The 13,924-nt window shown below is 45.9% G+C and overlaps 1 protein-coding gene across 7 annotated transcripts in view; it reads left to right on the forward strand.

Moving 5' to 3' along the window:
* The window catches only part of NTM (neurotrimin), a 958,823-nt gene that overhangs the window by 516,146 nt on the left and 428,753 nt on the right, over nt 1–13,924 (forward strand). For 6 of the 7 annotated variants that reach the window (XM_054439510.2, XM_063671630.1, XM_054439513.2 and 3 more), the window contains exon 2: nt 9,831–9,915. In XM_054439510.2, the coding sequence (XP_054295485.1) occupies nt 9,831–9,915 (85 nt within the window). Of the gene's footprint in view, nt 1–8,180; nt 8,271–9,830; nt 9,916–13,924 lie in introns of those variants that run through there. The other variant, XM_063671633.1, reaches the window with a different exon arrangement.

Below are 13,924 nucleotides of genomic sequence, written 5' to 3' on the forward strand. Positions count from 1 at the left end.
TTCTCATTACCCACTTTTCTAAAAGGTATCTGTGATCCTGACACCTTGTCAAAACTGTTGTGAAAGCAAGGGTAGATTATTTCATGTGTTGTGGTTTATTCACATGCACGCTGACAACATTTTCCAAATTCTGCCTCCTCTAGGTTCAAAGCCACCTGAACAGCACATAAGTTCATTTTCCTAAGACACTCACAAGTTGCTCCTTCTTTCTCACGACCTGCAGTACCACTGGTAGTTTTGTGCTAAGCTAGTGAAGGAAAGCATACCACAGCTTTAGGGAAATCATTTCTTTCTGAGAGGTGGTTGGGAAAGAAGCACAAGGCTGTGATGCCCCAAGGGCAACCTCAGTTACTTTATTTAGAATGGCCCTGAACTCATGATGGTAATGCGTACAGGTGGACCAACAAGGTGAAAGTCACAGAGATTCACAAGCATACAGAAATGCATTTTATTATTTCTTTGTAAGAGTCAATAGGTTTGTCAGAGTCAATAGATGCTTTAAATTGAAGTAAAGAAGAAAAAAAGGAAGTGGATAGTTTGGGTATTAGTTTAGCTAGAAATACAAAGAAACTTGACTTCTAGGGCAGTACAAATTCAAGCCTTCCATGAACAAGCAGTTGAGAGTACGTTTATCTTCTTAAAATGTGTGGGTGCCTTCCCACCACTTCACCTGCTCCTCACTGGTGCTTTGTCCCCTCCATACTACCATTCCTGTCCCAGGGCCTGCAAAGCAAACAGTGAACATTTATAAATCAAACTTGGTGAACTAAACATTTAGAACCTTAGAGTGAATGATTTTAGTCTCATCCAGTTCCCACTTCCCCAAGGAAAGTTCAGATTCTGTGCAGCCTTGATGCATTGGTTTAAAGTTAACTCAGTTTGAACACTAACCCATCTAATTAGGTGTTTGTTTGAAATCCACGTCTCAGTAGTCAACTGATCTGATGAAACCGGTATGGTGTGTCCGTATATGTTTGGTGTGGAAATGTAAATGGGTTACAATCCCAGCAAAATAACATCACAGCAGTTCAGCCAGGTCCACATTTCTAATAAAGAATATTGATTGATTTCAGGGATAGCAAAGATCAGTTCTACCCAATTACACTCTTGCTGCCCCTTCTAAAGCAGCATGACTCAGGAATTATTTCATGGCACTTAGCCTTTTATATACAACTGCTATTAGAAAATGTTCTTTGTGACACATAAAATTATATGTATGTATATGTATCCATGTGTGTACAGAATATGCTATGAACATATGCCTGTATGGCTTATTTAAGAAACTCAGGAGAGATTGAGATAAAACCCAGCAGAATGAATCTAAACCATGAAGTACGGAAGAAATAAACACTAACAGAAAGGAGAGAGAATCCAAATAAAAAGAAAAGGCGGAAAGAGGTAGATACAGGAAACACAGAAAAAATCCCTTACTGAAGAGAAGAAAAAAAAAATAGGGCCACGGAAAGTTAAAGGACAGACAGTCCAATAGATCTCTAAGGCTCTTCTAACCCGGATATTCCAAGAGTCTAGTCCTGGAAGGAGGGTTTAAGTATTCTCTTTATGGCTGGATGCCTAGCATAGACTGTATCTAGACAGCCATGTCCCAGCTAGGCTTTAGGGGAAGACTCCCAAATGGGCAATTAATTTAGATTTAATAGGACAGTTACTGTAAGTTTAAATAAATGCCAGTTAAATATTAACAGCATATTTATTGAAGATTAACATTGCTGGTTGCATTGTGGGATTTTCTTTTCCTTAAAGAAACCCTTTATCGGAAGACTTTTAATCATCTTGACTCTTCCATCGCTTGCCTCAGATCCAGGGCAGCTCATTAATTACTCTGTACAACAGTTTTCAACATTCTGAAGTGGTTACCTAGATGAATGGGAAGAATGGAAGGCCATATAAGAAGGGCTATTTCTGTGCAGGATGGATTGATGAGTGAATTTGATAAGAGTGTTGAGAAGCATTATAATCCTGGACTATTAGAGTTGGAAATGTCCTGGGAAGCCATCTCATCCAAACTCCTCATTTAGAAGGCAAGAGGAAGAGAGCAGAGCTATTCCACTGAGCTGGTAAGGGGCAGACTTGGGGCTGGAATTCCAGACCCTGGATCCCAGCCTCTTACTGAGCTGTCACTGTACTCTGAAATTTTTCCTTTAATTCTGCAAAAGTGCATTAACCCATTTGAGTGAATTAGTCATTAGACCTTCTCAGTGACACACAGATCATGAAGATTGTTTTATGTTTTTTGACAAACAAAGGAGCTAAAAATTCAAACACAAGCAGTGATTTATCTAAGGTGACAAAATGATGGGCCGAGTTGAAACTACAACTCAGGTCTTCTGTTTTACAAAATATATTTGCACAAATGTCACCTCCAACACAAAGTACAGTTGGACCCATATGTTATTATGCAAATTCTTATGTCATTAAAATTTACTTTGTCTGATGTTGTTTTTGGATGGGGAACAAGGAATAAAACCTCTAAAGAAAATGAGGGGAAAAGGTCAAACAGAGACAAAAGTTCTAGGTGATCGTTTAGGGAGAATGGAGCACAGGGGTAGAAGTAAGCCAAGTTCCTCTGACAGTTTAAAACCCCAAGTTTGTACTTGATAAAATTGCCATTCCTAGGGCTCTTTCTGTTTGAGAAGCCACTTCCCTACTCTGGCTGGGCTCAGAAACATTAGAACTGGTGTCTGTGTGTGCATGCAGATGAATGTCTGCAGGTAACTCTTTCACAGAGGTTACAAGGCCAATCCCTGAATGTAGAAATTTGGAGAGATGAGGCAGGCCCAAGATGTTCTTATCCAGTGATTTGTTTAAGATGGAGACCTGAGCGTGTTGGGCCTTGCATGGCAGAAGAAGCTTTGGATTCAGCCATCAGGCACATTGGAGCAATGAAGGGCTTAAAGGCTCATGGAAGGAGGTCAGACATTGTGGCTCACTTTACAATGGGATGGAGGTGTCCTGTCTTTTTGTCAGGTGGATTGGCTACTTTTCTGTTGTACTTTCAAAGTTTCCCAGGCGGCTGCTACTGAAAGAGAAAGCTGCCTCCTCTTTTGCAAGCACAGGCTGTTTCCCACAGGCCTAGAGAACAGAGGCCTGACAGTGGGGTGGGAGCTGGGGGCCACAGCTCTTCCTGCTGTGGGTGGTCTAGAGGCTGTGCTACTTCCTCTCCGACTACATCTCAGCATGACGTTCCTGCTCTGTCCCCCTTATGCTGTAAACTCTAAGAGCATTCCCAGGGCCTGCACTCAGCAGTCTGCTCCTGGGTTCTCTGCATGAATGTCACCTGTAGGCTGACTCAGAATGAAGGGAGCACAGCCAATGGCAGCTCCTTCCAGTCCCAGCGTGAGAAGCCTGGGAGCAGCCAGGCCTGTGCTAAACTCTTTGCAGCTACTCCCTCATCTCATCCTCACAGCAGTACTGAGCAGTAGGTACCATGAGGACCACTATTTTACAGATTAGATTAGGGCATGTCCCGAAGGTCCCACAGCTAGTAATGGAGAGGGTGAATATTTGACTTCTGATCTGAGTCTAAAACCCAAGGTCCCGGTCCTTCTTATTGGATAAATATGTACTGAATGAATCCATGACTGCATGAACACACAATGTTGATGGCATTAGAGGTTTTCAGTGAGACACAGAGCACTCCCGAGGTGCCCATCTTTAGTTTGTGTGAGCACCGTCTGAGGCTGTCAAGGAAGTTTCTGCTCATGCTCCTTTCCGTCTTGGGTCATGTAGCGTCTGTGCCGTCTTCTGCCATCCACGAGATTCCTGCCCATGCTTGCCCATCCCTTCATCTCCCACTCACTGTTAAGTCCAGTTTAATGTCATTTCCTTAGGGAAAAGTTTCCTGATCTTCCAGACACGATGAGAATCTCCTATCCTGTCATTTCCATTTTTTTTTTTCTCACAGCATTCATCACAATTGTATCCACTATTTCATAAAATTCTTTGTTGAATGTCTGTCTCCCCTGCTGGAAGTGCACTTCATGCAGGGGAGGCCCATGTTACTTTTGCCTATGTCTCTCCCATTCATTGCTTTCACTGGCCCTGTTGAGTTGATGAAGGGCTTCCCAATATTTAGAAGTCCTTCAGAGCACCCGACCCCTCCTAATACCCCTTCCAATGAAGCTAGAGAACCAAGATTGTGCCTGGGAATCTGGATAAGTGTAATGAGACAAATCACTTCCCACAGGCTAGGCAGACCTCAGCTTTTTTGTCTCAGCAATGAGAAAGTTCTCAAGGGCTTATAGGGGAGTGCAGGGTGGAGTTCATTTAATTTTCATGAATGTTAATAGAAATAAAACCACTCACATACCCAATAGCACTAGACCACACACAACTCAAGGGCAGGGGGCATGTCTTTATTTTTGTACCTCTCAACACAGTTCCTGGTACACACAAGGAACTCAAAATCTGCTTGCTGGTTTATTAACTAATTTGAGTTCAACCAAATAATTTGATACCCAAAGTGATTCTGGGCAATCATGGTAACCTGTCCTCTGTGGGTCTCTCTCTTGGCCACAGATGATGCAGCAGCAGGAGTTACTGTAGTGGTCAGCTCTTAAATATTGTTCTTATCTGACAGGTAGAGTAGAAAGAACCCTGTTGTAGGAGTCAGGAGTTCTGAGTTCTAGTCTGGATTGGCCAGTTTATAAACTTTATGCTCCTATGATCAACTCCTCCTCCTTCCAGCGGCTCAATCCTTCACTTAAGAAATGAATGGATTATACTAAAGATCTTCCAAGGTCCCTTCTGAATGTATCATTCTGTGATGTTATGAGTCCACCGTCTTATTATGACCCAAAACTTAGATAAAAAGGAAATACTCTGCCCCAAAGACCCCTGGCTCTCAGGCTGTCCCCTTTGGGCACCTGCCTTTCGCTGCATCGGCACTTTGATTTTGGCTTGTTCATCCTGCTCCCCCTGAATTTTCTGTCTACCTCCGATTGTTCTATCCACCATCTCTCTGCTTTATGCATCTCTTATAAAGTTTTATGGGTTTAAAGTCCATAGATAGCCTCACCTTTGCCATTCCTTCATATCCTCCTTCTCAATTCTCTCTATTTGTGACCTCTTTTCTCTCCCTGGAGCCCTCTTCCCCTTTTCAAGTTGCCCCTTTGCTCTTTCTGCTGAAATCCTAACATGTTGGACTACAGCCCAGATGAACCACGATTTTATTTTGATCCTGTATTCACAGAGGAGCAAAAAATAGCATGTATTTTTCCAGTTCCCAGCCCTTCCCTACTGCCCTAGAGGCATCTCTTTATCCAGATTTATGCCTCCTTTTCTGATTAAATCTTCCAATATCTATTTGATGTCACACCACTCTCTAACTGCCCTGCATTTCCCATCTTCTCGCCTGCACTCCTATGTGAGATCTCCACCAGGAGAGGGGAGCCTTTAGCCTTTTTAGACAAGGAGAAGCAGAGCTGGCATTTGTTAAGCTAGTGCTCCTCTTTTCGTCTCTTGTGTGTGTGGAATAGTGACAGCTCTTTAGCTGGCCCCAGCTTGCTCTGGGTAACATGGAGTAAAACAAAAACAACAGCTAATTTCTCTTTCACTGGGAGTTCTTCTCTGTTCCAGCCCTGCTTCAGTGTACAGATGCTAGGGTGGCCTGAAGTCTCCATCTACTGCTTCCTCACCTGCCTGCCAACCGTCCAAAGTCCACATGGCAGGCTCTTCTCTCCTCCCTCTTTTACAGTCCCAGGATTATTAAAGGGAATATGATTGTTTCCTTTTGCTCAGGGAATGTGTATGTGTGTACATGTTTGTGAGCTTGAAAGGCATTGTCCTATAGATATTTTTATAACCTGAAGCAATTACAGCTGTCAGCACAGAGACAAGCTGTGACAAGTTGATTTATGTGTACAGTATATGTGTATGCAAGAAGGAAGGGAAGAAGGAGACGGAGATGGTGGGAAAGAGGGTGGAGGTGGGCGCTCGTTAGGAATCGGCTTTCAAGGAGGCAGAAAGGAAGTTGTTTCTATAAAGAACACAAATAATGAAATTGCTTTGAATGTCATCCCTTTTCATTAACTCGGATATGCTGGGAAAAATAAAATAAATCCAACAGTTTTTATGAAGCAGGAGACAGGATATAAGATAAGCCACTAAGTGTTGGTTATATTTAGGGATTAAGGGCTGGGAAGTGAGTTGACATATGATTTTGATCTTCATCTTTTCAAACCACTTCAATAGCCGGTTTGAATAAAATGGATTTTGTCTTGTTAATTATGTGGGCATCTCTGACCTTTCACCACTTTCTACACTTCTATGTTTGAGTAAAGTTTGGATCCCTGCGCCCACGAAGCAGGTATGAGGTTGCAAGTGCCTTTTCTTTGTCCTCCCTGTGAGTTACCTGAGCTTGGCTGGGTTTTCTGCTGCAACTGCTGGATTGCTAAGCTTAGCGCTCTCCCTTCATGGGCAGAGACAAAGGTGGTTTGATTGTCTTAGATCTACTGCATGCAGACTGGTAGAAACCAAACATCTCAAAGAGCCTGTAAGAAGAATTATTTTCCTGCCCAGACATACTAATGAAGCAATGGCAGGCAAATGTATTAATAAAGCATCTTCCATCTTAAATGGATTTCTAAGTATTTTCCTGTAGAGTTAATCATATATGTAGGCCCCTCGGGAAAGCCTGTTGTTGTCATTATCCATATCCCTAGATGCAAAAACTAATGCTCCTTTGTACCTACCTGAAAATTAGATGCAAGAGCCAGGATTAGCATTTATCATGAAAGGAATCATCCCTGCCATTCTCAGGCCTCTAGGGAAATGACTCCAAAGCTCAGAATGAGCCCGTCTCCTTTCCCCATGACTAGCATTTGTTTCCACTTGTTGTAGTGAGGATGTGTTTAAGAAGAGGGGTTGAGAGGTAGGATTATGAGGGATGGTTGAAATGAATGGACGAATTATTAGAGGTGACCCCTTGGCTTGTGGAGAAGAAGCCCAAATTCAGCAGACTGAAAGTCAGCAAACATATCTCACAGCTTTAGTATATCATCATAATATCTATCTTAACGCGGTGAAGTTATTCAATTTCCTGTTTCCACAATTGCCCATTGGAAAAGGGAGACACAATAGGAACTTCCAAGAATGGACTGGTGCTAAAATAGGTTAATTTTCCTCCTTTCCTTTCAAAAATACAAAGCTCTTCTGCTCCCCACAGATGTAATTGTTTATTCCTGATAGTAAAGTCATTTGTTGCAGCCATAAGTTGACAATTGATAGTTTTGGTGTTATATATCAAATGATCCCCAGTGGGCAAAAGTAGCAGATGAGTTTCCCTGAGAATTTAATATCAGAAAAGTCACCAGAGGAGAGCAGGGAACAATTGGCCCAATGATGAGTTAATGCAAAGTATTTTGAGATATTCACTGTAAAGTCACTTCACTCTTTCTGGCTGAGCACGTCCTAGTCAACTATGACAATGGAAAGGCGAGCCGTCTTAGTCTTTCTTTGTTACCCAGGAGTGTGGTTTCCATTTCTCCAAAGCCTACTTCTGTCCTATCTCTATAGAGTAGTTAGCATGAGGGAGATTTGATTGGTGAAATGTTTGTGTCCTCTCCAACGTGGTATCTACATGTAAGTGACTGGTACTGCTCGAAGGTTGCCAGAATGAGTATTGTACCAAAGCCCTTATGGTTATATGACTCAGTTATAATGGTTCAGTCTCTTTGATGCCGGATGGCTTTTCGGAAGACCATTTTTCTGTTATTTAACAGTTGTTAACAACAACAACAAAAAGCTTCCTGGTTGTGTTTGATAGAAAGTCTCGGGGAAAAACAAAGCCACTGTTGCCTCCTCGCTATCCCCAAGGAGAATGTGGGTCAGGGCTGGAGCCCGGCTCTGGGAATCCCTGAGAAGGGAGCATTATTAATGTCACCACCACTGTGCCTGCTGAGCTGCTCTGTGCTTCCCCCTTGCACAAGGACCAGGCCCAGCCAGGGAAAGGAAATGCAGGCCATTCCCTCAGAGCCGAAGTTAAGGGAGAAATAATAATACAGGCACAGGAGGACCAGCAGCAGCCAGAGAGGAGAAGTGACAGAGACCGAGGCAATTCCAGTCTCTTCCCGGGTTTCAAGAATTTGAGAAACACACCTCTTAAAGATGAAATCAGCTGTGCGAGAGTGTGAGGCCCAGGAAACCTGGGAGTCTGCTGTATAAATACAGCAAGTGGCTCACACTCATCCACTCAAGTGAGCACTTTTGCAGGCCCAGCATCTTTTAATGGCGACAAAACAAGAATAAAGAATGTAAGTGGGTGTCTGAACTTGACCAACATTTTGATGATGCGATTTTTCCAGTTTCGCACACTAAGAGGCTTCTGTGATTTTGGATTTGTTTTATATATGGCAGATCTCTAGAATGGTAGTGTTGAGTCTCTGGGGTTTTGAGCAGCTTTGTAGAGGGCTGCTGGGCGGGTGCTGTACTACTGAATAACTATGAGGTTCTTCTAAAACATCCTCCCAACACTCTGAGTTTACTCTGAATGCTAATGGGATTAATCTGATGATTTTAAAGGTGCATGTATGCATGGTGCAGGGTGTTCCTTTCCCAGTTAATTAGTTTGTGACCCTTATTAAGATGTCTCAAGTCTGGGGCTGATTAAGGCTGCATGGTAACTTTGTCTTTTTTCCTAATTTGGAAGCGCGTAAATGGTTAAACTCCTGGCCTGGGCTGGGCTGGTGCACAGCCTGGGCCCGGCGCGGCGGGGGTTAAGGTGGGCGCCCGCGCCCGGCGCCCCGCGCCCGCCCGCCGGGATGAGAGCGCAGTCCGCGCCGCCAGCCCGCCCGCTCGCTCCGAGGCGGCACCGGGAGAAAGTGGCGGTCAGGATGGAGCTGCTGCCATGACAACCCCGGCGGTCGGGGCCCGCGCGCGTCGGGGCTGCTCCCGGGAGGAAGGCGGCGCGGAGGCCGGGGGCGGCCGCTGAGCTTGGCGTCCGCGCGGCTCCGGTGCCGGCTGCGCCGCGCCCTCTCCAGCGAGCTAGCGAGCTAGGGGCCGCCGCGGTCCGCTCCCGCCGCCCGACCTCTCCTTCCTCGGCCACCGCCGCAGCCCCTGCCCCGCCGAGCCCCGCCGGATAGCGGCGGCTGCAGCGCGCATTTGGGCTCCGAGGAAGTTGACCGAGGCGGCTGCCGCAGGATCCCGGGTGCGGATTGCACGAAGCCCGCGCGGCCGTCTCCTCCGCGCGCCACCCCGGCGCCTCCCGCGAGCTCCACTTCCCATCTGCTATTGTTTCCGATTGTTTTCCGGTGGCGAGCCCGGCTCCGAAACTTACAAAGTGTTGGATTTCCCCTGTTCGAACTGAGGGACTGCAGACCGCCTCTGGGTAGCTGGATGAAGCCCACCCCGTCCCCTTCTGGTACCAAAGTGCTTACTCCTCTCCAAAGTGCCATGTCTGAACTGCCACTGGGAAGAAGCGGCTCCTGAGACGCGCCCACACCTTTCACCTGCCTCGCGCTTCCCCCTCCTCGGCCACCTTCCCGGCAGAAGCAGCAAGGAGGGAGCCCCCTTTGGCCGTCCTCCGTGGAACTGGTTTTCCGAGGCTGGATTTGGGGGAGGAATATTAGACTTGGAGGAGTCTGCGCGCTTTTCTCCTCCCCGCGCCTCCCGGTCGCCGCTAGTTCACCGCTCAGTCCCCGCGCTCGCGCCGCACTCCACCCACTTCCTGTGCTCGCCCGGGGGGCGTGTGCCGTGCGGCTGCCGGAGTTCTGGGAAGTTGTGGCTGTCGAGAATGGGGGTCTGTGGGTACCTGTTCCTGCCCTGGAAGTGCCTCGTGGTCGTGTCTCTCAGGCTGCTGTTCCTTGTACCCACAGGAGTGCCCGTGCGCAGCGGAGATGCCACCTTCCCCAAAGCTATGGACAACGTGACGGTCCGGCAGGGGGAGAGCGCCACCCTCAGGTAGGGAGCTGACATTATTCTACGAATTGATGATTTGTATGGGGTGGGGGCAAGGGGCAGGGGTGCAGGTGTGTGCACTGAGGCGTGCCTGGGTTGGCGGAGAGGTCGCTGGTTCCCTGGGCTGCACAATTTATGGCTGCGCTGGGGGCTCTGCCCGGGAATGTGGCAGTCATAGGGAAAGGCTCAGAGGTTCTGGAGGTGAGCTTTTTCCCAAAAACTGGCCTCTGCAGCTCAGGCACTTGTTAAGGGTGAGGGGTGGCTGGACCAGGTGGTCGCTGAGATTGAGGGACTTGTCCCTGGCACTGTCTGTGCCTGAGCCTCGTGGCCGTGGTGCCAGGGGGCTTGGAGGGGCTCCCCGCGAGCAGTCTTCTCTGAAGTTAACGAGTCCCAAAGGAGGGGTCTGGCTTGTAGTGAATGCCCCCACTTGCCCATGCCATGGGGCTTTGCCAGCCCTGGCTCCTGCACTTTGGGAGAGCCGCTGTTTTGTCCTGGCCCTGACTGTGCCCGGGCTTTCCTGGGGTGCCTTCATGCCGTGAGCTGGTGGGCAGACAGAGATGCTTTCTCCTGTCTGAACGTGGCTTTCTGAGGCCCAAGTCATGGAGTCTGATTTGTCCGTGGAAAATGGCATTTACTGTAGTGAACTGTGTTCTGTTCCTGCTCTCCACCAAAACAGTACATGCAAAACTCGTCTACTGAAGAGAAACTAGGTTTCAGTGTTGGGTTGGGTCCTGATTGGCTTCTGTGGTTAAGGCTTACAGGCACTGGGGGAGGAGAAGAAGAAGAATCTTGGTTATGCTTTGTGTAAGGTAGAGTGATTCTATCTCCCTGATTACCTTGCCTGCAGAAACGCTAACTCAATTTCCAGTGTTGATAAACCACACCTCTCATATGAGGGCGAAACGCTTAATGATTGCGATGGGAAATTTTATTCTCTGGAATTTTATAAGAGAATAAGCATGAGGTGGAAGTTAAGAAGGTTCATGGGAACGATTTCCCTGCCTCTCCTTGATTTAGTCTGCCCTCTTAAATAAAGTTTTCCAAACTAAGCAACAGAACTAACCACAAGGCAACATGGCAGTATTCTTGTCCTTTGCACGTGAAGATTTCTGGAAAGATAACCCTGGTGCCAGTGTCTACTGTTTTGCCCCTCTGATGACTTCTTCTAGGATTGGGTTGTTTTGGACTGTATACTTCAGGCCATATCTATAGGATAGAAAATGGTGAAGAGGAGGCAATGTCAATACAGAGCTGAGTTATCAGGACATTGCCAAAGGAAGTGTGTAATTTAGGGACCCGTGCAGGGCTACAAGCATCCAGTGATCCTTTGTCTAGGGAGAGCTTATCCTCATGGCTCTGGTGAACTCCTAGTTATTTGTTGGCTCATGAGACCCACCACTTCCACTCTTCTGAGCGAAAATAAAGCAACTTCCTTCCCCCACTCAGAAATGATTGTGTATCTGCTTTAAAAATGGATTTCAGGGGAGTTGCAAATATGCAGTGATTTCAGACTACTTAAATAAAAAACCAAAAATGAATGTCTAAAGCAGTAATAATCAAGGAAATTTAATGTTCTCTGGATGCCCCCTTTGTCCCTAGTCCTTGGCTGCAAGGAGGGCCTCCCAGGGACAGAGACATTCTCATATGGGGAACATTTTAGATAGAAATGGAATTTTTTTTTTTTTTCAAGGAAAAGGTGTAAGGTAGCTCTGTAGAGATTTGAAGATAAATAAACAGGAAGTGGGTCCTGGCAGACAGAGACCCTCTGTCTGGAGGCCAGGATCTGGTCTCCAGAAGGTAGTCTTCAAGGCTTATCAAAGTCAGGACTGTCCAGAGGGTGGCTGCATTCAGCAGAGGCTGAATCACAGGACAGGCCTGGGTTAGGAGGAGCTTCTTTTTGAAATCGCATTATCATGTATTGGCTGACTTATCTTTCCTTGTCTTCCCTTTCATGGTTCTTTTTTCTCATTCTGCGGGTCCCCCTCTCTCTTTCAGCACTAATGTTTGTTTGCATTTTCACATGTGTTCTCAACCCAGTGGTATTGTTTGGGTATGGATAGAGATGGGAACATGGTGGAGCTTCCTTTCTAGACCCTTGAATTGGCCCCAACCCAGCCAAGTTCCTTCTGGAACATCTCCTGCCATTGTGTGCCAGCCTCAGGGGCTGAATGTCCTCCTGACATGCAAGAGAAAGGCTTTCACAGTGGATGGAGCATTACAGGGCAGGGATTAGATGAGCTAGGGTCTGAGTGACACCAGCCCTTGACCGTAGACCTGACTTAGGATATGAATCAGGCACCAGGTGTAACAAGCAACCAGTATGGAGGATGCTCAGGCCTCTCAGGATTGCCCTCCTTCTCAAACTCTGATGCACTAGAACAAGGAAGGGCTGCCCTGCTGGGATGGACTTTGGTGGGGTGGAAGCCCCTGAACTCTGAAACATAGGTCCTGCATTTTCTTGTTCTGTGTACAGAGAGGCAAGTAGGAATTTCAGAATGTATTTTGTTTGCATAAAAATTGCTGCATTTTCATGTAACCTGAATGTAGGTTGCAACAATCTAGTAGTTCAGAGCTCTGAGTTATTTTCTTTTTGCTTTGTATTGTGTGTGTGTAGGGGAACAGAGGACCCTTCCTTCCATCTGTCTGTCTTCTTCCATTTGTTTTTTTTTCTCTTTTGGCTAATCATATGACCGAGCTATAAGGAACCACAACTAGGGGAGACCAGAGCACCTGTGGTCTGGCCTGGAGGGCCGCCATATCCATCTTCCTATGGGTGATTGGGTGATGATGGTGATACATGTAGTTTTCTTCATAACCAGCAGAGGACTTTTTGCTCTAATTTCATTTTATTCTGCTTTGTTCTCACCAACATCATATTTTGAGGATCTTTTGCAGTCCCTAAAGAATAAATGCTCAGCAGAAGATTCTAATGTGAGGAAACTTTTAAAAAATGTTTTATCTTATCCAAGTAGCTCTAACAATCCTTGTGGAGGTATTGGGAAATGTTTCAATTAGCATAGCATTGACAGCCTGAAAAGAATTACAATTTGCAATCTCCCACTCTTTCTGCCCTCTCGCTGACATTCTGTAGGCATATTTCTTGAAAGGGTGAGGTAAAACAGAATCTGCAGTAATAATACTATTAGCCAATGTTTATTGAGTGCTCACTATGTGTTAGGGAGTATCTAAGTGTTTTAATAATATCTAACCTATCATTCAGCCTCATAAGATTAACACTTTAATAACAGCCCTATGGCGTAGGAGTTATTATTATCCCTATTTTACAGACGAGGAAACTGAGGTGTGCAGAGTTTACATCCTTTGATGAAGGTGGCACAGCTAGGAAGCTTTGAAGCCAGGCTGTGAAGCACTGGTAATAATCATGTTAATAAGATACATAGTACTATCATTGGTCTGTTACTGTGTGAATATTTTATGTAAACAGTAACATTTAATCCTCACAACTCTCTGAAATAGACTTAATTCTTCCCCGTTAAGGCCTAGAGAGGGGGAACTTACCTGAAATCACATAAGCAGCCAGTGGCAGACCGGTATGCTGGCTCAGGACTCCACTCCTTCACTTTGTACACCAAGCTTCCCAGGACTATTCAGGACCCTTTGGATTCGTGTTCCTCTCGTTCCTCTGTGGCACTTAATGTCTGCCCTATTCATTTTGGCTTAGACCCTGTTTTCCAATGTTATCACTCTGTCTTCTTTCTTCCCTTGGGCTGCAGAGCACCTCTTGGAAAGCGAGACTCACGCCTTGTCATGGCATGAGCACTGTGTGCTGGCAGATGCTTACTCAAACAAAGTGAATGAAAGCCAAACAACGATATCCCCCAGCTATATTCAGTTTATCTCCTTACCACATTTCTCTATCATTTTATTTTAAATTTCAACTATGGTCAATCAGAAATATATTGAGTGGTTCTTTCAAGAAGGGGACTGTATTAGTCCGTTTTCACAGTGCCGATAAAGACGTACCCAAGACTGAGTAATTTATAGAGAAAAA

Source organism: Pongo pygmaeus, chromosome 9 (genome assembly GCF_028885625.2).
Source record: "Pongo pygmaeus isolate AG05252 chromosome 9, NHGRI_mPonPyg2-v2.0_pri, whole genome shotgun sequence".
Taxonomy (NCBI): Eukaryota; Metazoa; Chordata; class Mammalia; order Primates; family Hominidae; genus Pongo; species Pongo pygmaeus.